The 24,373-nt window shown below is 49.1% G+C and overlaps 3 protein-coding genes across 4 annotated transcripts; 2 read left to right on the forward strand and 1 right to left on the reverse strand.

Annotated features, from left to right (window-relative positions):
- Positions 1-10,446: 10,446 nt before the first annotated feature.
- Positions 10,447-12,970, forward strand: LOC136526698 (haloacid dehalogenase-like hydrolase domain-containing protein Sgpp). The gene is made up of 5 exons (XM_066519283.1): positions 10,447-10,669; positions 11,343-11,451; positions 11,573-11,727; positions 12,085-12,346; positions 12,435-12,970. Exons 1-5 carry the CDS (start codon positions 10,632-10,634, stop codon positions 12,627-12,629), a joined length of 759 nt encoding a protein of 252 aa, XP_066375380.1. The 5' UTR covers positions 10,447-10,631; the 3' UTR covers positions 12,630-12,970.
- A 152-nt stretch (positions 12,971-13,122) lies between these two features.
- Positions 13,123-14,674, forward strand: LOC136526697 (haloacid dehalogenase-like hydrolase domain-containing protein Sgpp). 2 transcript variants are annotated; one of them, XM_066519281.1, is made up of 2 exons: positions 13,123-13,564; positions 13,735-14,674. In XM_066519281.1, exons 1-2 carry the CDS (start codon positions 13,503-13,505, stop codon positions 14,474-14,476), a joined length of 804 nt encoding a protein of 267 aa, XP_066375378.1. In that variant the 5' UTR covers positions 13,123-13,502; the 3' UTR covers positions 14,477-14,674. The 2 variants fall into 2 exon arrangements, with proteins under 2 accessions (XP_066375378.1, XP_066375379.1); XM_066519282.1 differs by having other exon boundaries at positions 13,738-14,674.
- LOC136526696 (cell division control protein 48 homolog C-like) lies at positions 14,501-20,674 on the reverse strand. Its single transcript, XM_066519280.1, has 10 exons — positions 19,698-20,674; positions 17,515-18,128; positions 16,738-16,890; positions 16,386-16,502; positions 16,191-16,295; positions 15,972-16,037; positions 15,817-15,881; positions 15,528-15,729; positions 15,211-15,354; positions 14,501-15,097 (listed from the first exon to the last, which is right to left on the reverse strand). Exons 1-10 carry the CDS (start codon positions 20,497-20,499, stop codon positions 15,050-15,052), a joined length of 2,316 nt encoding a protein of 771 aa, XP_066375377.1. The 5' UTR covers positions 20,500-20,674; the 3' UTR covers positions 14,501-15,049.
- Positions 20,675-24,373: the final 3,699 nt, after the last annotated feature.

Here is a 24,373-nt window from a genome sequence, read left to right on the forward strand (position 1 = left end):
ATCCCCTGTGAGAACGACGAAGTAAGACAACAGACCAAAAAGGCGAAAAACAAGAAGGCCGCGAAAGCCTCGACAACATCCAACTTACCAGCGAGACATACCCCCGCGACGGGCGCATCGGGAACGGCGTCAAGTCATCGAGCCTCGGCTTCCCGTCTACCGCCTCTCTCACCCGACGCAGGGTCTCGTCGTCGGTAAGAGCGAAGGCGGACATCTTGACACCGGCGACCGAATCACCCGGGGTCATCTCGAACAGCCGCCGCCGCCGGGCCATCAGAGGCAACACCCTCTGGCGGTGAAAAGCCGCCACAACCACGGCCGCCGAAAGGCCGTGGTCACGCAGCTTCCCCAAGGCCCTCAAGAGCGGTTCCAGCCTAGGCTGATCGGCCTTGACGACACCGTATCCCCATTTTTCCGGTTGACTCTCTACAACCCGCCCGGTATAAGGGGGAAGTCCTCCGCCGTCGTTGCGGAGGTAGAACCAGCCGTCATACCAACGACGGTTGGACGTTGATAGCTGGGCCGGGATGTAGAGGGACTGCCGGTCTTGGCGCACGTGAAGGGTGCAGCCGCCGGCCCTCTGCGCCTTCTGAGCCCCCCTCGTTCCCCCCGGCTTGGTGGTGAACGTCGCTCGGAACAAATGGAGCCACAACTCCCAGTGGGGAGCGATCCCCAGGTACCCCTCACAGACGGCGACGAAGATGGCCGCCTGCGCGATAGAGTTGGGGCTGAAATTGTGCAGCTCCACGCCATAGTAGTGCGGGAGTGCCCGCATGAAGCTATCCGCCGGCGACCCGAAGCCTCGCTCGTGGAAGACGACGAAGCTCACCACGTAACCGTCGCGCGGCCTCGGCTCCGACTCGTCCCCCGGAGCAATCCACTCCGGCTCGTCGGGGTCGGTGATCGGGCGAAGAAGACCGGCCTCCACGAGCGACTGCAGCTTCTCCTCGGTGACGTCGGACCGCTCCCAGGGATCCGCCGGGAGGATGACGGGACCACCAGCCATTGCGCGGCGGAGGACGCTGCTACGGCGGTAATCTCTCTCCCTCTCTCTTTCAATCTCTCGCCCTCGCCCTTCTCTTCCCCGGCGCTCTATGCTCTTAGCAACGGCACGGAGGCAGCAAAAGCGAACGCGGAAAAGGTAAGGAGGGAGAGGGCGAGGCTGTTTGCGTATTTATGCAGGGACGAGTCGAAACCGCCGGGCGACGAAATCGGGGAAGTTTCCCCCAGAAAATCCGGCGCGGTTATCCAGATCCGGTCTTACCGCCCACGCACTCCTCGTTAATCGCGCGTGCAGGTACGTCCCGTCGGCTGACGCCACGTCGCGTCCAACCGCAGCAGCAGCAGCAGGCGCCGTTTCGCCTCCCCGAAAAAGCCGCCTCAAAAGACGCGCCTGCCATTAATTAGCCGTAGGGAGAGAAATAACCCCCCCGATTCCTTCCAGGCAAAGGAACTGGGCACCGAGCCCGCTATGGTCCAGGGGTTCGAAGGCTGGGCCCTTAGGGGTTTCGACAGCCGCCCCAGGGCAACAGAGTCAGGGGCAACTATGGGTGAGCCTACACGAGGCCGAGGCCCAAGCAAGCGAAACGCTTGGGACGCCCTGTGTTGTGTCCGAGACCGGCAGGGAGGTCTCCGAATGGGATCCCACCGTAGGGAGGCACCGAGCCACCGAGGCCCAGCGAACGGCCTCGGCACCCACTAGAGAAACCCTCCGGTACTCTTGGAGCGCGTCTCCGGACCGCTAGCTGACCCCCAGCGAATGGGGTACGGGCCTCCACTCGGACTTACCCGATAATAGCTCACCGGAAGTACCATCGCTCGCGCCCACCGAGGGTAGCGTGGCACATTCCACCCCTCCTTCCGAGCGAAAAGGAAGCGCGAGGGTCGAATAAAAAGTCAGGAGAATCCCTGACGGCCCTCTTGCTCCGTGCAGAGGCTAAGGGACTCTTCCTGCAAAACGTTGCCGAGGCCCAGCGACTTGAGCTCGCACACGAGGGGTCTCGGCAAAACAAACCCTCCTTCCGAGCGAAAAGGAAGCGCGAGGGTCGTTCAAAAAGCCGGAAGAACTCCTGACGGCCCTCTTGCTCCGTGCAGAGGCTAGGGAGCTCCTTCTGCAAAAGACGCCGAGACCCCGCGACCTAGGCTCGCACCCGAGGGGGGCTCGGCAGTCAGACCCTCACGCGCGAGGGGCGAACCAAAAGCCAGGGGACCTCTGACCGCTCTCTCGCTCCATGCAAGAGACTCGGGGGCTCCTCCTGCAACTTTGTCGAGACCCAGCGGCTCAGGCTCGCACACGAGTGGGCTCGGCAAACAGCCCCCCCGTCCGAGTGAAAAGGACGGGCGGGGGACGGGCAAAAAAGACGGGAGGACCCCTGACCGCCCTCTCGCTCCGTGCGGAGGCTCGGGGGCTCCTCCTGCACCCGAGATAAAGACAAGCGACCCAAGCCCGTTACGGTCCAGGGGTTCGAAGGCTGGGCCCCCAGGGGTTTCGATAGCCACCCCAGGGCAAAAGAGTCAGGGACGACTACGGGCAAGCCTGTATGAGCGCGCCCTGTGTCGTGTCCGAGACCGGTAGGGAGGTCTCCGAATGGGATCCCACCGTAGGGAGGCACCGAGCCACCGAGGCCCAGCGAACGGCCTCGGCACCCACTAGAGAAACCCTCCGGTACTCTTGGAGCGCGTCTCCGGACCGCTAGCCGACCCCCAGCGAACGGGGTACGGGCCTCCACTCGGACTTACCCGATAACAGCTCACCGGAAGTACCATCGCTCGCGCCCACCGAGGGTAGCGTGGCACATTCCACCCCTCCTTCCGAGCGAAAAGGAAGCGCGAGGGTCGAATAAAAAGTCAGGAGAATCCCTGACGGCCCTCTTGCTCTATGCAGAGGCTAAGGGACTCTTCCTGCAAAACGTTGCCGAGGCCCAGCGACTTGAGCTCGCACACGAGGGGTCTCGGCAAAACAAACCCTCCTTCCGAGCGAAAAGGAAGCGCGAGGGTCGTTCAAAAAGCCGGAAGAACTCCTGACGGCCCTCTTGCTCCGTGCAGAGGCTAGGGAGCTCCTTCTGCAAAAGACGCCGAGACCCCGCGACCTAGGCTCGCACCCGAGGGGGGCTCGGCAGTCAGACCCTCACGCGTGAGGGGCGAACCAAAAGCCAGGGGACCTCTGACCGCTCTCTCGCTCCGTGCAAGAGACTCGGGGGCTCCTCCTGCAACTTTGCCGAGACCCAGCGGCTCAGGCTCGCACACGAGTGGGCTCGGCAAACAGCCCCCCCGTCCGAGCGAAAAGGACGGGCGGGGGACGGGCAAAAAAGACGGGAGGACCCCTGACCGCCCTCTCGCTCCGTGCGGAGGCTCGGGGGCTCCTCCTGCACCCGAGATAAAGACAAGCGACCCAAGCCCGTTACGGTCCAGGGGTTCGAAGGCTGGGCCCCCAGGGGTTTCGACAGCCGCCCCAGGGCAAAAGAGTCAGGGACGACTACGGGCAAGCCTGTATGAGCGCGCCCTGTGTCGTGTCCGAGACCGGCAGGGAGGTCTCCGAATGGGATCCCACCGTAGGGAGGCACCGAGCCACCGAGGCCCAGCGAACGGCCTCGGCACCCACTAGAGAAACCCTCCGGTACTCTTGGAGCGTGTCTCCGGACCGCTAGCCGATCCCCAGCGAACGGGGTACGGGCCTCCACTCGGACTTACCCGATAACAGCTCACCGGAAGTGCCATCGCTCGCGCCCACCGAGGGTAGCGTAGCACATTCCACCCCTCCTTCCGAGCGAAAAGGAAGCGCGAGGGTCGAATAAAAAGTCAGGAGAATCCCTGACGGCCCTCTTGCTCCGTGCAGAGGCTAAGGGACTCTTCCTGCAAAACGTTGCCGAGGCCCAGCGACTTGAGCTCGCACACGAGGGGTCTCGGCAAAACAAACCCTCCTTCCGAGCGAAAAGGAAGCGCGAGGGTCGTTCAAAAAGCCGGAAGAACTCCTGACGGCCCTCTTGCTCCGTGCAGAGGCTAGGGAGCTCCTTCTGCAAAAGACGCCGAGACCCCGCGACCTAGGCTCGCACCCAAGGGGGGCTCGGCAGTCAGACCCTCATGCGCGAGGGGCGAACCAAAAGCCAGGGGACCTCTGACCGCTCTCTCGCTCCGTGCAAGAGACTCAGGGGCTCCTCCTGCAACTTTGCCGAGACCCAGCGGCTCAGGCTCGCACACGAGTGGGCTCGGCAAACAGCCCCCCCGTCCGAGCGAAAAAGACGGGCGGGGGACGGGCAAAAAAGACGGGAAGACCCCTGACCGCCCTCTCGCTCCGTGCGGAGGCTCGGGGGCTCTTCCTGCACCCAAGATAAAGACAAAGCGACCCGAGCCCGTTACGGTCCAGGGGTTCGAAGGCTGGGCCCTTAGGGGTTTCGACAGTCGCCCCAGGGCAACAGAGTCAGGGGCAACTACGGGCGAGCCTACACGAGGCCGAGGCCCAAGCAAGCGAAACGCTTGGGACGCCCTGTGTTGTGTCCGAGACCGGTAGGATGGTCTCCGAATGGGATCCCACCGTAGGGAGGCACCGAGCCACCGAGGCCCAGCGAACGGCCTCGGCACCCACTAGAGAAACCCTCCGGTACTCTTGGAGCGCGTCTCCGGACCGCTAGCCGACCCCCAGCGAACGGGGTACGGGCCTCCACTCGGACTTACCCGATAACAGATCACCGGAAGTGCCATCGCTCGCGCCCACCGAGGGTAGCGTGGCACATTCCACCCCTCCTTCCGAGCGAAAAGGAAGCGCGAGGGTCGTACAAAAAAGCCGGGGGAACCCCTGTCGGCCCCGCGATCCGAACTCGCACCCACAGGCCCGGCAAACACAATCAAAACGCCTCACTCGAGAGAGAAAAAAGCCCCTGAAGAAGTGAAATCACTCCTCCAGGGCCTCGGGGGCTACACCCGGCGGGTGCGCTCGCGCGCACCCACCAAAACCTCGAGTACGAAACACCATCCCGACAGGAACTATCAAGGGCCGCTTCTCGTCAGAACCTCAGGGGGAGTGCCTCCACTCCCCCCAAGGCTCGGGGGCTACTGTCGGATACCATAAAAAGGGGTACCCTAAGCAGAAACCAAAAAACGGCTCAGACCCTAAACAAAAACTAGCAAGACAAACGGGGTCTCAGCCAAAATCTCCGATTCGCCCGGGGCCCCCTCGCCGAGGCCTCAGAAGTAGTACCGATTCTCCGATTCGCCCGAGGCCTCCTCGCCGAGGTCTGCAATTCTCCGACTCGCCCGAGGCCCCCTCGCCGCTGACCTCGGGCGACCCCCCACCAAAGGCCTCGGCCGACCCCCTCTCTCGTCGCAGGCCTCGGTCGGGCCACCGATCCTCCGTCTCGCGCGAGGCGGGCACGGCAGCACTCCGCTGCCTCTTCCTCCTCCCGTCCCTCTGACAAAACGTCGTGTCGTATTAACTCAGCCAACTGCTGCCCCTGACATCAGCCGCATGCTCGGCACAGTACAGCAGAACGACTGACGGGACAGGAGGCAGGACTGGGCAGGGGTTACCCGCCACTGTGCTAACCACCATGCACGTGGGTGACGCCCATGCCTCACTGTGCTGCCAACTCCTGCTCCGAGAACAACGCGGCGTGGGGAGCCACGTCTGGGCTACTGTGGCCTCGGAACCAGTACCTAGGACCAATAATTCCCTTTAGAGCCTCGGCAGTTAGCCTCAGGGGCTCGGCAGCCTGAGGATCCATGCCCGTCGGGCCCCCCCCCGCGATGGCTCGGCCTCGGCATCTGCAGAGCCACGGCCCCCCACGACGCCGTCACGCGATGACCAGCACGTCGCCCGCCATGCCCTGCGTCAAGCTGTACGGGAGTCCCACTATGCACAAAACCGAGCACGACCGGCGCGTCACTTCTGCACGACAGGGACGGGGGCACTCCATCGACCATGCCACGAACAGTGGCCGGCTACAGGGTTCGGACACGCCAACCCTATTAATAAAGCGCTAGGTAGTGATATGTGTACGGTCCGGTTTCTCCCTTAGAGTATAAAAGGGAGGGACTGGGGCCATTTCTAGAGGAGGGACGAGCAGAAAGACGAACACACCGATAGAACTACACACCTCTACGCTGCTTGGGAACAACGTCTCAAGCAGCCCGCACCACCCTCGCCGAGACCTGGGGCTAGCTCCCTTTCTCACCTAGCTTGTAACCCCCTACTACAAGCACTCCGGTGCAAGGAATACAAGATCGATCTCTCAGACTGGACGTAGGGCCTCGATTGCCCGAACCAGTATAAACCTTGTCTCTTTGCATCACCATCCGGGATTAGGGGCACGCAGCACAAATTCACTCGTTGGTTGAGGGACCCCCGGTTCCAAAACACCGACACATCCTGTGTCCGCACCTTGCTCTTCTCTACTCCTTGTAGCGCACCAACACCAAGGTTGTCAGGAAATTTGACAATAGTACGATCCTTTCAAACCAAAACAATACCAATCATATCACGTACTACATCTGTCCCTAAAAAGAAATAACTATGGGTTGCATGACAGAAAGTGTTTCACGTTTGACCAGAGTCTTGGTAAATAGTACTCACATTTTTTGCTTCAAATTAGTTTATTATAAAAATAAAGTTCATAATTAATCTAATAGTATTTATTTGATACTATAAATATCTATAATTTTTTAGCTATAATTGGTCAAACTTGATGATATACTAAAACATGACACTATTCTAGAATTATATTCTTTTGGGGATGGAGGTAGTATATTAACTTTCATCGTATACCGATCCTATGTGAAAGTTCTCATTCGATTGTACATGAAATTTCAAGCCTGATACTATGATCTTATAATACGAAATAATAATGTATATGAATACTTTTTAAATGATTTCGTTATGATAAATTCAAAGTTCATGTACATTTAAAATATTGTCAATAAACCCACTTAAAGTCAATTAATTAATCAAATCCAATATTATAGGTCTTAAAATAAATCTCCAGAACATATTGCAAATCTTATATAAAAAAATATTTACTGAAATCCAACAAGATGCCGATAGTACAATCCAAATACCGTGAGGGAAAAAATGATCCTACCTAAGACACTTATCTTAACAATATTATTAGTATCAAGAACCTTAAGTTGGTCTCTACCCACTAAAGATATAATCGTATTCGAATACCACTCGCAAGGTTTTGCAAGATAATAAATTAAAAATGTAGGCGATCATTGAAGTTGTTTGGTACTTAGTACAATTACATATACCAATAGCATGCTTTTGCAAGTTGGCAGCTAGCTAGACATGATTCGTTATTATAACTAAGCTAGTAAACTGTCATATACATCAGAGCCTATCAGAGTATGCCTGCTAGATATTTTTGTATTTGATAAATGAGGCTTAGTGTTCAACTTGTTTCAGTTTCCTCTAAAATCTCAACTCATTTGGCAACCCACGAAATTATTGAATGCACAAGAAGTGGCATATGTGAGGCTGATGACCATATGAACAAACACCATGAGCACAAGGGAGAGTATAATATATAAAAGGTATAGGGCGACCAGAGGTAGTTGTATCAATAATGTTGTATGTGTGATTCTGAAAGGTGTAACTCATGAGGTAGGAAGAAGGGATGCATGAAGAAACTCATATGTTCATACAGTTATTGTGCTATTGTGTAAGCAACAAGCATTTTTTCAAAGAAAAAGCAACAAAAGGCATATGTGAAGGCTAGATTTTTTTGGTTTTGCAAATGAAAGGAAGAATTATATTAAAATGTGGCATAGTATATCCTCAAATTACTCATTAAAAAACCTAAAATAAAAGAAAAGATATAACATTTTATCTAGGTTCCTCCCATCGTCTTCTTTCTTAATGGCTTTTGTCAATACTCTAGATGAACAGAGCTCCATAGAACACTAAATCCATTGACCAGCTGTAAACCTTGAACACGTCGCAAAAAGATCCAACGTCCCGTATCGGGCCAAAACACATCTGCGTCTTTGAAAGAACATTGGTGGTTGAATCGGGTACAACACATGTGACACATTGAGCACAATGTTTGTACGAAGGATCTCCTTGGTTGTTGTAAGGTATTGCAAGATTTGAATAACCTCATCGATGTTTGTGCTGCACAAGGAAGATGGGATGATGTTGCAAAAGGGGTGGAAAATTAGAAGATGTAGGTGGATTTTTTCTTGAATTGTGATGGATTTATATAAAGACGTGGATGGATTTGACGTTCCTATAAACTACGGTGGATTTAAATTTTTTTATGACCATGTTTATACTTTAGAAGTTGGCGTCCCGTATGTTGGTGATATATAAACTTGGTTTGACTCTTAACAAATTTATTATATACTCCCTCTATTCTAAATTATAATTCGTTTGACTTTTTTGAACCCAAGTTTGACCACTCGTCTTATTCAAAAAAAAATATGCAAACATAGTCAAAATTTAAGTCATTTTTGAAGAACTTTTGTTAATAAAGCAAGACATAGCAAAAGAAGTGATATTTTACATAAATTTTTGAATAAGACGAAAAAATCAAATAAATTATAATTTGAAATGGATTTAGTAGTTACTGCCTACTACGAAATATGGGTTGCAAGGAATCGATATCCTAGCTACAGCATATCCAGTTCTTTAATCTTGTGCGACGGAATCTGATGCTGGTTTTAGACAGCGTTTCAGGATCTCATCACAGGTACATCTAGGGCATATTCGGCTGAGGCTGGAGGTTGGGCCTTTTTCTTTTATTTTTGTTTCCTTTTTCCTATGTTGTTGTTGTTGTGAGGAGAAAAGCACGGTGAACCCAGGGATATCAATTTTTTTTTGGTAAGACAAAATGTGAAAGCTGAAGAATATGAAGAAGAAAGGGAAGGAAGCAGTACTTTGCGTGAATACAATGTGCGAAAACAACAAACTATTCTCAAATATGTGTTACTTCTTTTTAGTGGTATACGACGTCGTGCGCATCGACAACGAGTGTACTGACTTTTGCAATCTTTCCAAGACGCTTGTATAGAAATAAGTTGTGGTTCCGTGAATATGTTTTTTGAAGAGAAAAAGAACAAAAAATAAAATGCAAAGGACTACTGCTGCAGGAGTGGTAGATGAATTGACATGTGTCACCGTGCCTGGGAGAGTGGGAGATAGGGCGCAACCCAAAAAGAATATATATGTGAAGTTTATTTTGCTTTGACTATTCCTATTCTTGTCTGAAGAAACACTCGTGTTGTAGTATATTTATTTTATGAGCTTGATCGGTAGCCGTTGCTGGCTCGCTGCTGTTGTCGTAAGCCTCACTACAATAAAAAAAAATTACTATACTTTAGAGGTACTCTTTCCGTCAAAATAAATGCACATCTCGGTTCTCGAGGAGTTAAACTTTTTAAATTTTGACTAAATTTATACAAAAAATATACTAATATCTATGATGTATAATAAGTATTGTTACATCGAGAACCTGTTTTGTTCCATGGGACTACTCAGTAGTCCCCCCATTTTAGTCTCATTTTGTCTCTAGATTGCCAAACAATGGGACTAAAAGGGACTAAAGTGGGTTAGAGTCCTGTAATCCCTTGAGGGGTGGGTTTTTGGGACTACTCAATTTAACCTGTTCGACTGATGGTTTCTGTGGTTGATAAGCCGGTTGAAGTGATTTTATTGTAAGAAAAATACTGTACCATGGCTGATAAGGTAGGCTGATAAGTTCAAGCGAACAGGTAGATTGTCGATCTCCACCCCTCCTGCACCTTTAAGAAGGATATTTTGATCATTGTCCAACAGCTTTATGGTCTTTAGTTCCTTGAACCGAACAGGGTTGGGGACTAAAGTTTAGTCTATGTTTTAGTCTCTAGTCCCTAGACTAAAGAACCTAACTGTGTATGGACTATGCTTTCAAAATAAATTTAATGTCGATACCTTTTTAAAATTATAATCGTAATCAAATTTAAAAAAATTGACTCCACGTGAAACGACATGTATGTTTATTTTAGGATAAAGGGGTCAGCGATCAGCGTTGAACAGATCCTATATTATATACTTACTCCGTCTTAAAATAAATTAACTATTAGAATCACGCTAAGTCAAACTATGTTGAGCTTAACTATCTTTAAAGTGGAGAATAACAACTGTTATGACATAGAATAAGTAGATTACGAAAACATATTCCATAATGTATTTAGTGATACTAATTTCATGTATAAATATCGATGTTTTTTTTCTATAAATTTATGACAACTCGAAGTTGATCTATTTTAGAACAGTATTTATCAACGAAACAGAACACGAAGAAAAAGGAACGACAAGTTTCAGCTGGTGATTTGCAACAGAAGGATGGACAAGTGTCAGCTGATTTGCGATGGACAAGTGTCACCGTGGGGTGGGGCCCAAAAGGCAGGCGACCAAGGCGAAGCGGCCGGGCCGGGCCACACCACAAAAAACAGGGGGACACCAAGAGAGATCCAAAATTCCCTGGATCGGAGAGAAAAAAGGCCAGTCTGTGTATAAGCTCGCGCCACGGGAGTCGCCGGCAGATTCTCGAAACCCATCGCATCGGCCATCGGCGCGGCTGCCTCCTCCATCGATCCAGAGAGGCTTCTCTGGGCTGCTCGTCTCTCTCGCCCCCGCCGGCCCCCGTCCGCTTCGATCGCCCATGGCGGCTCCCGCCCCCAATGGCAATCCCACTGTCAGGTCGGGCTCCCTCCCCTTCCTTTTAATTTCCTTTGCTGTTGCTTGTTTTTTTCTTTTTCTTTTTTCCCAACAACAACGGCATCGCTAGCTAGATTCTTCTCGCCATCGATCCGCGTGTTTTGTTTCGTCATGCGGCGAGAGCCTGGAGTGTTTGGATCACGTGACTAAACTTTAGTGCTGTCACTTTGGAGGTTTAGATGCCAATCAGGAGAACTAAATCTGAGCTAATTATAAAACAAATTGTATAAGATGTGGCTAATTCGCAAGACGAATCTATTAAACCTAATTAATCCTCTTGTTTGTTGTTATTTACTCTGACACTCTGTAAAGTACACAACGGCGATCTGTGTTGGGTATCAAAAGCTCATTCTTTTTCTTTTCTTTGTCAACGGTGAACACAACGCCATCCAATTAACGCTTGTTCGTTACAGTTTCAGATTTACCAACCACTCGTTCAAAGTCTGTGCGTGGTTGGTCAATATAAAATATTGCCGTTCGTGTGAACTGAATTACATGCTGTTTCTGCTCTTCTTCTGAAACCGTCTGAGTTGCGTGACTAGTGACTACCGTCGAGCGATGCAAGTTAGCAACTTGCAGCGCCAGATTTATCACACACATACTTGTTCCAAGTTCCTGATCAGCTGATGATTCAAATGCTGGGCATGATCTGCAGCTCCCTGGCGACAACGGTTCCCGTCCAGGCGGTTCTGTTCGACATCGACGGGACGCTGTGCGACTCGGATCCCCTCCACCATCTCGCTTTCCAAGAGCTGCTTCTCGAGGTACGGTGGAATGGATGGATTTCCTACACACTTCTTTCGTCTATGTTTCTTACTTTCTTTAACCAACAAGCTGCGATGTGATGTGATTTGATTTGATTCACCAAATGGCTGGCATAAGCAGATCGGGTACAACAACGGTGTGCCGATAGACGACGAGTTCTTCATCAAGAATATCGCTGGGAGGAGCGACGTCGAAGCTGCCCAGAATCTGTTCCCGGATTGGCCCCTTGAGAAGGGGCTCAAATTCCTGGATGACAAGGAAGCTAAATACAGAAGGTACATACTTGTGATTTCCTCAGTTTCATCAAGATAACTGAATGTCCTCGCAAAAATGATAACTGAATGATTCAGAGAATCAGAGTGTTATCCATTATTACAGCAGCAACTCGTTCGTGTACCATATAGCACATAAAGACATCGAATTGAGCCATGTCACATGAAAAACATCCATTTGCTACTCACAGAGCGATATCAGCATTTGGAGGTTGTTGAGGGTTTTGTCATTTCTTACAGCATCCTTTTGCTGCTGAATGTGATCCTTTAATCATTGCATCACATCAGAGAACTGATAGGTTCATTAGTCATTACGATAACACGATGGACTGAATATTTATAGTTGTTCCCTTGTTTCAGTTTGGCAAAAGAGCGCTTGGTACCTGTAAAGGGCCTCGGGAAAGTGGTCCAGTGGGTCAAAGACCACGGGTACAAGCGCGCAGCAGTAACCAACGCCCCAAGGATCAACGCGGAGCTCATGATCTCCCTTCTGGGCCTCTCAGACTTCTTCCAGGCTGTTATCATCGGAGGCGAATGTGAGCAGCCAAAGCCTGCACCATACCCTTACCTCAAGGCCCTCAAGGAGCTTGAAATGTCTGCAGAGCACACCTTCATCTTTGAGGTAAACCAAACACAGCTTTGTAACTGGAACTTTGTGGTCTGATTGTATCATAGTAGTAGTCACTGATACGAGATTTTGGTTGGTGTAGGATTCTCCTTCTGGTATACGGGCAGGCGTCGCAGCAGGAATGCCTGTCGTTGGTTTAGCGACAAGGAACCCAGAGAACTCCTTAATTGAAGCAGGAGCCGCGTTGCTCATCAAGGATTACGAAGATCCTAAGCTCTGGGCAGCGCTTGAAGAGATCGACAGAGAGGAAGCTAAGCTGAAGAAGGCCAGCGCATGATATGATATGATGATGAACAATTGATTAACTAGATTTATGGCCGATTAAGTTGGGCTAGAACACATTTCTGTTCCTAGTTAGGGCTCGTTCGTTTGGAGTCGTTACTGCCCGGAACGATTCCTGCTGAAGTCTGCCACATACAATTTAAATAAACATTCCTGCCCGGAACGGTTCCGGGACGTCAATCCCCGAGAACCGAACAGGCCCTTATGCTGCAGCTGTGACTGCGAGTAACGGCGGAGAGATCAGGGTATTTTTGAGAGTCTAGTTTGGTATGTTATTTCTTTCTTCTTGATGAAACTGAGACCAAATAAGAACTCAGGAATCTTCTCCTTCTGCCAGCGGTTACGATTGTTTGGTGAATGTGAGTATGGGACTCGCTCTGTGACAATGACAAAGCGGTTGCGCTTGTTGCGTACCATCTGTGTATTAACTTGTTGCTTCAGCAGTCTTTGTTGAGTAGTCCTTGATCTGAAAGAAAGATGAGATGGAAACTCCCTCCCAACGGGAAAATGTGTTGAAACGCGCCATGCTGGTTATCAAATTCATCGTTGTTTTCATTTATGGAAACCGTGTTGAAAGTGGTTTCTGCCTTTCTGGGGCTATGCAACATTTTGTTGTGGGCTCATATACTTGAGTCAGCGAGTCCAAAAAAAAATAACAAAGAATTTGAACGCCGTTTGGAAAGGCAGGAACAGGTCGAAAGGAAGACAAACGGTGGTCATATTTAGTAGTGTGGAACATGAGACGAGGACTACCAGTCTACCACCAACCGTGCCAACTGAACCACCAGCACAAGGAAGAATCCTCACCAACCAAACCAATCCTCCCTCTTCAGTCTTCTCCCTATAAAATGTCCAGGCAGCATCAGAAATGAACACAAGACCCAAAGAAGCAACCCAGTTTGGCATCCAGCAGCAACTGGCCATGGAAAGGTAATCCTGCCTACAACCACATCATCTTCATCTAGAGTATTTTCTGCATGATTTCATTCAGTTCTATTCCCCCCGGAGGGACAGAGACTGTCAAGATTTCATTTCAATCCAACCAAATTCTCTGCAACCATGGCCATCCAAGTTTATTTCTCTTGCGTGTGTGGTTGCAGCAGTGGGATCGGCAGAGTGGCTCCTCTGGAGGCCGTGCTCTTCGACATTGACGGCACCATGGCCATCTCGGACCCGTTCCACCACAGGGCCACCTCGGAGATGCTCCTCAAGGTGGGCTACAACAACGGCGTCCCCATCACGCCGGAGTTCGGCATGGCGCACATGGCCGGCCGGAGCAACGAGCAGATCGGTCGCTTCCTCTTCCCGGACTGGGACCAGGCGCGGCTCGACGCCTTCTTCGCCGAGAAAGAGGCGCTCTTCGCCAGGTACGCCGGCGAGGGCCTCAGGGAGATCGCCGGCCTCACCGCGCTCTGCCGCTGGGCCGACGAGCGCGGGCTCAAGCGCGCCGCCGTCACCAACGCGCCCAGGGCCAACGCCGAGCTCATGATCTCCATCCTCGGCCTCACTGACTTCTTCCAGCTCGTCGTCACCGCCGAGGAGTGCGAGCGATTTAAGCCCTTCCCGGACCCGTACCTCAGGTCGCTGGAGCTGCTCGGTGTCTCGCCGGAGCACGCCGTCGTGTTCGAGGACTCCACCACTGGCGTGCAGGCCGGCGTTGCTGCTGGGATGCCGGTGGTTGCCATCGCCCAGGAGAGCCGGGAGGACAAGCTGCTCGCCGTCGGCGCCACGCTTGTCATCAGGGACTACGAAGATCCCAAGCTCTGGATAGCATTGGACAGACTGGGCACCGCCAAGCCTGAAGCTGCTGCTGAGGCCAATGGAACTCATACACAACTGTAGCTGAGGAACACAAATACTAGTGGCGAAAAACAACTTCTTGCTATATTTCACTTTCACGCATACTTGAGAAATTACAGCTGATTCATGTATGATGTATCTTGATGAGATGAGGTCATACAAAATTGCCTGTAGGCCAGGCTGTTACAGATAAGTGAAAACAAAACTGATTGCGAGAAAATACAGAATTCTATATCTATAATCTATTCTCCCACAAGAGCTCACATGAGATTATGCGCTTCAGAAATGGGTAAGCTGATGACGGTGCACACTCCTTGCAAACATGGTTTAAGTCATGAAGCTGTCCGGAATCATCCGATCCAAAATCTGAGCCTAGCTGAGACGTTTGGTTTGCGGCACGTCATCAACGCGTCCATCATTCCACATGCGGTGTTTCCGTGAACCAACAGCAGCTAGTCTCTCGGAGTCTCGGACGAGGTCGTTCCGCAAAAAACGTCGGGCGAGCCGGTGCCTGACCAACCCATGCGGAACGGATCCAATCTCCAAACCAAACAGGTTGTACATTTTTCACAAGGTCCTCGTATACACACTATGATATGGAGAGATGGTGATGGATCAGTTTGACGAGTATCTCTTTGACAAGGCCTCATAATGTTTGATTTGCTGCAGAAAAAGGGAACAAGATCAAAGGGAGAAACAGGCGAGATGGTAGCACAATGGCGAGCAGATAAGAAATAGCACTGACATCAGGAAGTCATTCTGGTGTTTGCCCATACCTGTTCAGATACTGATGGCTTGATCTTTGATAGAGCACGTTCAAAGTGCGAGATCTCAATCAAACAAGACGAACTCAGAGAGGATGTCCCGTTCTCAATGAATTCTAATCTCTCTTCCAATGCTGCCATGGCTGCTTCATTGATCTAATGAAAGAAGCACATAAGTTTGTTACAGATATCTTGTCAGTTACGATTAGATTGAATTCACCAGCTACCCATCTCAAAGCAAAGCAAAAGGAAAATGCTTCATTGTGCAAACTGAAGCACTAGTGCTCCTTTTGGACAACATATAATCAATGAAATATCACAAATATTACCAGCGATGCTAGGTCGGCACCAGTGAGATTGTTGCATTCAGCACGACGTGCAAGTGCATCCAAATCAACATCAGTCGAGACAGGCTTGCTACGAGCATGTGCTTTTAATATTGAAACACGCTCGTCTGCACCAGGTAAAGGTACATAATGTTTCTTTCCAAATCTACCAGGCCGTAAAACAGCATCATCTATCACATCAATCCTACACCAGAAAGGGGCTGCAGGTATCAGTAATATATTCAGGGATAAACATGTAGAATGGTAGACCCGTCCCACTGCTGACAATTACCTGTTTGTAGCTCCTATCACATAGACACCTTGGCGTTGATCAGCACCATCAAGTTCGATAAGTAACTGTGAACAGAAGAATATGAATAACACAGAACAGAAAAGCAATGCAAAGGAATGAAGAGGCAGGTGCACAAACTAGTACAATACTCAAACCTGATTTAAGAGACGTTCAACAACCCATCCTCCCTCTCTCCCTCTTTTTGTTGTCAAAGCATCAACCTGCCACATCATATGGAATAAGAACTTGAACACCATACCAAGAGAAACAGCTCTCCAAACCATGTTGCTTGATTACTAAGTATAAATAAATGCATTAAACATCCCAAACTTGTCTGAAGCAATCGAAAAAATAGGATGCATGCAATCTCTTACCTCATCAAAAAATAGGATGCATGGGGAGTTAGTCCTTGCACGAGTGAATATTTTCCTAACTTCCGATTCACTCTCCCCAACATACTTGTTCAATAGCTCAGGCCCCTAATGAACCAGAAAAAGAAAAATCTTAGAACTACTTTGTATAGCTTTGAAAAGCTGATGTGAAAATATGAAAATCCAAACATCAACCACCTTGATGTGAATAAAATTAGCCCCTGCCTCATGTGCCACTGCTTTTGCTATTAGTGTTTTCCCGCAACCAGGAGGTCCAAACAGCAGGAAGCCAGCTTGCATATTCACTCCAAATACCTTGAAAAGCATGAAACAAAGAGGGTATGAAAAAAATACTCAAATGTATAAATCACATACAAAAGGTTAACAGTCATTAATAAAATAACAGTATGGATGTGTATTTACTTAGAAATAATCAAGTGCTCTCAACTTCTACAGTATCACAATAGTAGATGGAAATACTAGACAAAATACAGAAGTAAGAATTGTAAAATAAACTTCTCTGGGGCAGTAAATTCAATTCAGCATTCACCTCATAGTCTTCAGGGTGCTTGATACAGCGAATAATGCAGCGGTCAAACTCTCTTCTTAATGAATCAAGACCTCCAACATCATCCCATGTGACATCAGGGACAGAAGAAAACCCTTCTCTTCTCAAAGATGGTTGAACCATTTTTGTTGCTTCCTTCAGATAGTGAAGAGAAGATTATTAAAAATAATAGTCCATGGATCTGATAAAAATCTGACAACAGAACAGAACTAGAGGGAAAGGCATGCCCATGATATACAGAGGTGGCACGAAAACAAAACAAATCGATCATGTTGCAATGACACTAAATTAAAAGTGAAAAATACAAAGGTTACTGGGGAAAGACATGTCCTAAAAATTAACAAAATAAGAAGACAAGGTTTTTGGGAAAAATGGATCAAGGCATAATCCTGTAGGAAATAATCCTGTGTGTCTAGGTGCATGCTAGTGTCTAGGTTCATAGCATTTACTTTAGCTAAATTTCAGCATGGAGTAATAGGAAGTAATAGACTGATTAGTTGAGTGATTTTCTGCATTTATTAGGAGGCTATCACAGCCTGTTTTGTTGCTCACGTTGGCTATATTAGAAGAGGAGAAAACCAGAAAAGGCTAAGTCATTCCAGCCACCAAAAACACTTGTGCTCGTGTGTGCTTCCTGTGTGAGTTCCTGGTGTCCTGTTAGAGGCATATTTGCCTTTCAAATCCAAATCTAGCTTACACTGGATGAAATTAACAGACTTATTGGACATGTGCTGTTCATAGAAAAGGTGCAAAGCTTACCTCAAAGTCATCCATAGTAATATGTAGGCCCTCCACCTCACTTTCATCCCAGGGTTGTCTCCACCAGTCATGCTTGCTATTCCCATCATGCTCACGGCGATATTGAACTCTTCTTTCATCAATTATTCTCTTCATTGCTAGATTCCCTGCTTTATCCACTAATGCCTTCAAGTCAGCACCAACAAAACCTGGTGTCGCCCTAGCTATCTTGAACAAGTCAAATTCGCCTTCCAGTCGAAGATGCTGAGTAAGCATCTTCAATATTTGCTTTCGTGCATTCTCATCTGGAACACCAAGAGAGATCTCTCGGTCAAACCTTCCTGGCCTTCGCAGGGCTTGGTCCACAGCATCAGGCCTATTTGTGGCTCCAATGACAATAACATAACCAGGTTTCTTTTCAGATGATTCAGCTTCCAAGTTGCCACTGCCTGATCCAATATTTTGGTGGAATTGGTCCATGCATGTCATTAATTGAGTAACTATACGCCGTTCCATTTCTCGTTGTAGATTCTCCCTCTTGGATGCAATTGCATCTATCTCATCAATAAATACAATCGAGGGAGCAGTCCGATAAGCCTTCTGAAATAAGCCCCTGATGTTTTCCTCAGAAGCTCCTGCAAGAACATAGGCGTAATGAGGTGGGCTTCCGCATGAATCCTGACAGAATTTAAATTTATCCTTGTGCAGGAATGAATGTGTATAGCCAAGGTTATTAAGGCGGTAAGGCGAGGTGTGGCGAGCTACCCCCTTCCAGACGCCTAGGCGTTTAAGGCGTGAGGCGAGGTGACGTCATACAAACAACTTAGTATACAATGTCACTAGAATTTAGAAGCAAATTAAACTAGAGTACTAGTTCACAATACCGCCAGTTCTTAGCATGTAATACCATAATAGGTAGTGCTACTAGAGTACTAGTGCACAATATAAAGTAGCAAAATAGCAAATCTAAAATCTCTCCTCTCAATAGCAACAGATTAGACTAATGACATAATAAAGCAGCAAGCTAGCAACGAATCCAGTATATACGCTCCGATCTAATTATCCAAGCATAGGAAGGAGCAGACCACAGCAAAGAACAGAGAAACGAAGGGGAGCACAGAACAGAGGAACGAGAGGGAGGAATAGAAAAGATGTACTTATGCCGTGAACCGCTGGCCGGGAGGCAAAGCAGAGGAAGGTGTTGAGGTTGGATAATGGGCGGACGTTGGGGTAGTCACGAATCGAAGAGCAGAGGGGCGGGGCGCAGATTGAAGCGGACAGGCAGCAGATCCAGGCGGGCAGGCGGCGGCGGCGGCTTCCAGGTTCTCCCGCTGCCCTCTTCTATCCCCTCTCTCCTCTCTTTCCCTCCCCCTCTCTCAAATCGCATGGAATCCTGATGTGGCGCTTGCGGGAGAGGTATAGGTGCGCCGCGTGATTCCCTCCCGCGCTCCTTTCCCGTGCGCACGATTCCCTCCCAGCGTGATTCCCTCTCTTTCGTGCGTGCACTGCCTTCTCCCGCGCGTGCTGCGTCCAGCCGACACCTTGGCGCCTGAGGCGACGCCATACACGGCAAAGTGGCGACGAGCCCGACGCCTCGGTTTGAAAACCGCCCAGACGCCTAGGCGACGCCTTAATAACCTTGTGTATAGCCACAAAAAGAGAATATATATACCCTCCCATTTGTCGGCTAAGCCATAAGGGTGGCTGCAAAGCTGGATAAATACCAGCTCTTTCGGAAATATATCCTCACATCTAAAATTTTCAGCAGTTATTTAGTATGATTCTGATTTCATGATGGCTAACCAGGTTTAAAATTTGGTAGTGCCTTGTTAGTAACAACATACTATTGCATTATTGAGCACTACACTGATATTCAGGAAAAACTTGGTCCAGATATTAACAATGCCTAAACAGAGCTCATCCTATTTCATCAATTCCTAGATTGTGCAAAATATTAGGAACACCAATCTCCCACAGCGACAGCTACATTTAGTATGCTAAATACACATCTTGCAAGGTAAACAGCACCATTAATTTTACAGCCTGCACTGATGACATCTAATCAAGAAAAAGGGCACAGGCAGCACACACATTCATAATCAAACATGACTAGCAGCTTAAACTCATTTGTCCAAATACTCAACACGAGCAAAGCATCCAGCTTTCTCCCTCATTATTTTGATGCAAGGAATCAGAAAGCATACCAGACACCCCAGATACGACTTCCGGTGCGGAGATCTTATAGAACGGCAAGCCAGTCTCGTTGGCAATGGCATGGGCAAGGGTGGTCTTTCCGCAACCAGGCGGTCCGTGCAGCAGCAGCCCGGCGACAGGCCTGACGCCAAGTCGGTGCGGCAGCTCAGGATGGCACAGAGGCACGACCACCTCCATCATGAGCTCCTCGATCACCGCCTCCATCCCGCCGAGGTCGGCGAACCTCGGCCCCTTGTCCCCTCTGCCGAACCCTTCAGCAGCAGCCAGGGCGGCCTCCGGCTTGGCGTCGCCGCCGCCACCGCCGTCGGCCGTGATGAGGCGGCGCGGCTTCTCTGCGGTGACCTCGATCTCCAGCTGCTGGTTCCGCTTGGCCGTCTGCGCGGCGTAGTTGGAGCGGATAATGGAGTTGGTGAGGTCGAAGGTGGGGGCTGGTGGCGACGGGTGGGCGGCGGCGTCGGAGACGGAGGTGGAGGAGGATGTGGTGGCGTGGCCGTCGTGGCGGCGGCGGCGGGAGGCGGATGAGCCGTCGTCGGAGGAGTCAGAGGAGGAAGGGGAGGAGGGGGAGGGGATGGGGATGGAGGCGAGAGCGCGGCGGACGCAGGCGACGAAGGGGCCGTGCTTATGGCGGCCGAGCTTCGGGTGGTGGATGCGGAGGGTGTTGGCGACGTCCTCGGCGGAGGCGCCGCGGCGGGCTAGGCCGCCGTTGAGTATGCGGCGGTGGAGTTCCCACTCTAAGGACGACAGCTGGGAGCGGCCGGCGCCGTTGCCGGCGTGGCGCGGGCGCTTCGCCATGGGCGCCGTGACGCGGGGTCGCTACTGCCGCGTGCGACGGAGAGGAGAGAAGCGAGAGGCGGAGGGGGCGGCGGGCGGCCCGGCCAAACCCTAATCGCGCAGCCCCGCGGCCGCAGCGTGCAATCCAACGGCGGGCGGAGCTGGCGGGCTGATGCTTCCTTCTCTTTTTGCTTCCGTTCCCTTTGTGTTGCAATGCCCATAGAAAGCCCAAATGAATCTCTGAAAGGCCCAATCAAACCTTTATGCCCAGCACATCTGTTACCAAGAAAGTTTTTTTTCTCCTGTAAAAAAATAGTTTTTTTAAAAGGTAAAAACAACCTTCTACTCTAGAAATATTTCTAGTGATCCTCTTCGAGTATAACCAACTAACATTGATCGATCGGTCGCTTTTGAATTGTTCTTCACTCGTAAATAAATTTACCATTTTTATCTAGTTTTATGATTTTCTCCACGTAAAACAATGATTTTTGTTTTTTTTTTCGCGATCGGGCCATTCACCCGTTCTTCAAACAATGATTTTTTTCACCCTTCAAGATCAGAATCCAGCCACCTGCTGCTAGCCAAACAATCCAAGAGAGCGATATTTTGTAATTCACCGAAAGAAATGTTTCTAAGAAGGAACTGAAACCATCTAGATCTCTGCCAAATGCGGCCGCCGCGTATAAGAGGCTTTCCCATGCTTATTCCATTGTTGCACTTGCACCGGAGGGTCATCAGCCCATCATCGCCAAGAGATCGAGGAGGAGCTAGTTTTGAGATCGTATATATCCACATTTGATCCGTGCATGTTCTATGAGTACGAGCTAACCAAATAAGTGAACTCAACGAGATGATCATCGGCATCAAGAAAGAGCTCGATGGATCTGGACAGTGGCGGAGCCAGGATTCCAAACTTGGGTATTCCTACTTCCACGTCAATAAAAAAAATCAGTTGTTTTTAACTGCAATGAGTGAAAATACTACAAAATATGAGCCAATTTGATAGGCTGTTTTTTTACTGTTTTGGGCTTCAATGAGTGAAAATACTACAAAATATGGCATTATATATATACATATACAAGTATATACACATATATACATAGAAGTGTGCTAAAATAGTTGGGTATTCCTGGGAATACGGGGAATACCCTCTGTATCCGCCCATGGATCTGGAGACAAAAGCTGTGCCTCAATGCAGACATACGGTTTGATCAAGGGCATCTTTTTTTTCCGTAACATTTAATTTAATCACTGATACAAGCAAACCATGGATAGGTTCTCCAATGACAGGAACCATATATAAAAGCGATATTCATCCTTGTTTTTACATAGTACATAGCTGTCATCTCAAGTCATTACAAATAATTATATGCCGGCCAATCCGGCCGTAGCTGGCAAATTAAATCTCACGCTGTTTCAAAAAAAAAAATCTCACGCAGAGACTGACACACAAAGCACACAACACATGCATGGGAGCACACAGCACCAGCAGGGAGACTGCGTAAATGAGGATCTCATCAGAGCAAGGTGTAGTACATGCATCCACGCCTTGTTCTCTGCTCAATGCTCATGCCTGCCGCTGAAGTTGATGACGACTGTGATCTCCTTGTTTTTATTTATATATGTATGTATACATTCCTCACAAAAGCTTACCAAACCAAACAGAAGCCATGGCAGCATATAGTAAAACAAAGATGCTGAGCACACACACGGTAGCATCCATCCATGTCACACGAAATGAGTAAATCAGGCAAAAGAAGAAAAAAGACGACACAGCACGCTAGTGGCCACAGAACAAGCAAACACACAGAGCTCAGAGCCATAAGACCTGAAGGAAGCAACACACGGAGTATAATTAATCATCCCTTCCTCTCCTGTGTGTGACAGAACCATGCACAGATCCGTTACCCTGATGTCCATTGAGAGGATTACTACCTACAGGAAAAAGGAAGGAAGGGGAATAAATTAATGCGTCAGTGATGATCCAGTGCTGAAAGATATCATGTACGTATACCACACAAATAAATTAAATTTGTAGGCAATTAACAAAGTTTTTTATCCATATAAAACTAAAATAAAGCTATAGTAGTGGCTGGGTCAATGCAGCATGCAGCAAGGCAAGGGTCGGCTGGTATGAAAAAAAATTCACTGTTCATACTGAAAACACTGTTTATGCTGAAACGTTGTGAGAGAAAAACACTGCTCCGGCTGAAAAAAGAAGCCGAACAAGCCGGCTTGTTGCTGCATGCTACTTAATGGGTCACCTGAGCACGGAGGCTCTCAGCAGGTTCCTCTTGTGGCACGGCTTGTAGCGGGAAGGGTGGTGGCCGAGCTCTTCCCCGCTCCACTCAAGGCTATCCCACCAGTCCTTCTCACAGTTCACTGTGGGCAGCGTCTGAGCCTCTTCTTCGTTAAATTCATAGCTGTAAATGGTTCGTTCAGATCTGTGCATGCTTTCTCTACGACAGTGACGAGAGGGTCGTCGAACGGCCGGCAAGCGCTTAAGGCTCCAGCAGCCCCTAATCTTCGGAGTCTCGAGGTTAGGCGCCAACATATGGTGCCCGTAGATGTGCTGTAGCATGGGTAGCTCATATAGATAGATGCGCTTCAGCCTCGGGAATTCTCTATGTTCTTGCTGCTGCACTTCTGGGTCAGATGAAAAAATCTCCCTTAGTTCACCACAGCACACAACCTCGATGGTTTCCAAGTTACGACATGCTCTTCGATTTGATGTGTAGGGAGCACATGTACTAGTCTGGGGCAGCCATCCAGGTGCAAGAATATAAGTGTCTGTTTAGTTTCCAAAATTTTGTAAAATTTTTCAAGATTCTCCGTCACATCGAATCTTTGGACGCATGCATGAAGCATTAAATATAAATAAAAAATAAAATTAATTACACAGTTTAGACGAAATTCATGATACGAATCTTTTAAATCTAATTAGACTATGATTGAATACTAATTGTTAAATAACAACGAAAGTGCTACAGTACTATTTCCAAAAAAAATCGCAAACTAAACCAGCCCTAAGATTCTCAAAGGAACCACCTCCCGGGCGGGCGAAACAATGCTCTGCTCCAATCCCATATATAGCGAGCCTCCAGAAGAAGCTGGATGCCCAGAATGTCTGTAGAGGGGAAAAATCTACGTAACCCTATACTATAAAACTAGATATTGCGCACCCTAAATTTTATGAAACCGGACAAATAACCTTGGCTGGTATTGAGGCGGTTTCGCTGATACGGCAATCTGGTTTTGATGACATGGTGTCTAGGCCCACCTGTCAGACTGCACACTCCCAGCACCATCGTCGGCCGTGCGCATGCACTCCTATCTCTGCTCGGGACTGCCCAATCCTTTTCCCCGGCCTTGATCCAGACTAGACTATACTTCCTCCGGTTCTATAAAGCAAGTTGTTTTGAGGTTGTCTTAAGTCAAACATTTTAAACTTTGACTACAAATAACTTCTTTTGGGTTGAGTTTGAAAATATGAAAGTGATGTAAGTAGATTCATCTTGAAATGTAGTTTCATAAAAGTATATATTGACTATATTTTATAGTAAAAAGTTACAGTCAAAGTTGTTTCTTAAAGACCGTATCGATGTCCAAAACGACTTGCTTTAGAGAACCGGAGGAGTATTTGGTGTCCCTTGTGCTCTGTGCTCGCTCGCTACCGCCTACGAGCAACAATTTACATAATATATAGAGCATGTGTTCAGTTCGGACCAGAGCACAACGCGCAATTGGAGTCGGAGCTCGTACAGTTAGCTAGCTAGCGCAGGACGTCCGGCATCAGAGTCGGCATCCGTGATGGGCGCGCACGTCCTGCGCGTCGCGGCGTCCGGCATTGGCGTGACCTCGCGGCCGTGGAGCCCCCCGCGGACTGCGCCGGCAA

The sequence above is a fragment of the Miscanthus floridulus genome, chromosome 19 (assembly GCF_019320115.1).
Source record: "Miscanthus floridulus cultivar M001 chromosome 19, ASM1932011v1, whole genome shotgun sequence".
Taxonomy (NCBI): domain Eukaryota; kingdom Viridiplantae; phylum Streptophyta; class Magnoliopsida; order Poales; family Poaceae; genus Miscanthus; species Miscanthus floridulus.

Excerpts from the sequence above, each read along its gene's own strand:
- LOC136526698 (XM_066519283.1), top strand. The coding sequence starts at position 10,632 with ATGGCGGCTCCCGCCCCCAATGGCAATCCCACTGTCAG. Across the intron at positions 11,728-12,084 it reads AAGGAAGCTAAATACAGAAG|TTTGGCAAAAGAGCGCTTGG; the intron begins GTACATACTTGT and ends CCCTTGTTTCAG. Across the intron at positions 12,347-12,434 it reads AGCACACCTTCATCTTTGAG|GATTCTCCTTCTGGTATACG; the intron begins GTAAACCAAACA and ends TGGTTGGTGTAG.
- LOC136526697 (XM_066519281.1), top strand. The coding sequence starts at position 13,503 with ATGAACACAAGACCCAAAGAAGCAACCCAGTTTGGCATCCAGCAGCAA. Across the intron at positions 13,565-13,734 it reads CAGCAACTGGCCATGGAAAG|CAGTGGGATCGGCAGAGTGG; the intron begins GTAATCCTGCCT and ends GTGTGGTTGCAG.
- LOC136526696 (XM_066519280.1), bottom strand. The coding sequence starts at position 20,499 with ATGGCGAAGCGCCCGCGCCACGCCGGCAACGGCGCCGGCCGCTCCCAG. Across the intron at positions 18,129-19,697 it reads AGTCGTATCTGGGGTGTCTG|GAGCTTCTGAGGAAAACATC; the intron begins GTATGCTTTCTG and ends ATGTTCTTGCAG. Across the intron at positions 15,882-15,971 it reads TTGAACGTCTCTTAAATCAG|TTACTTATCGAACTTGATGG; the intron begins GTTTGAGTATTG and ends TTCTGTTCACAG.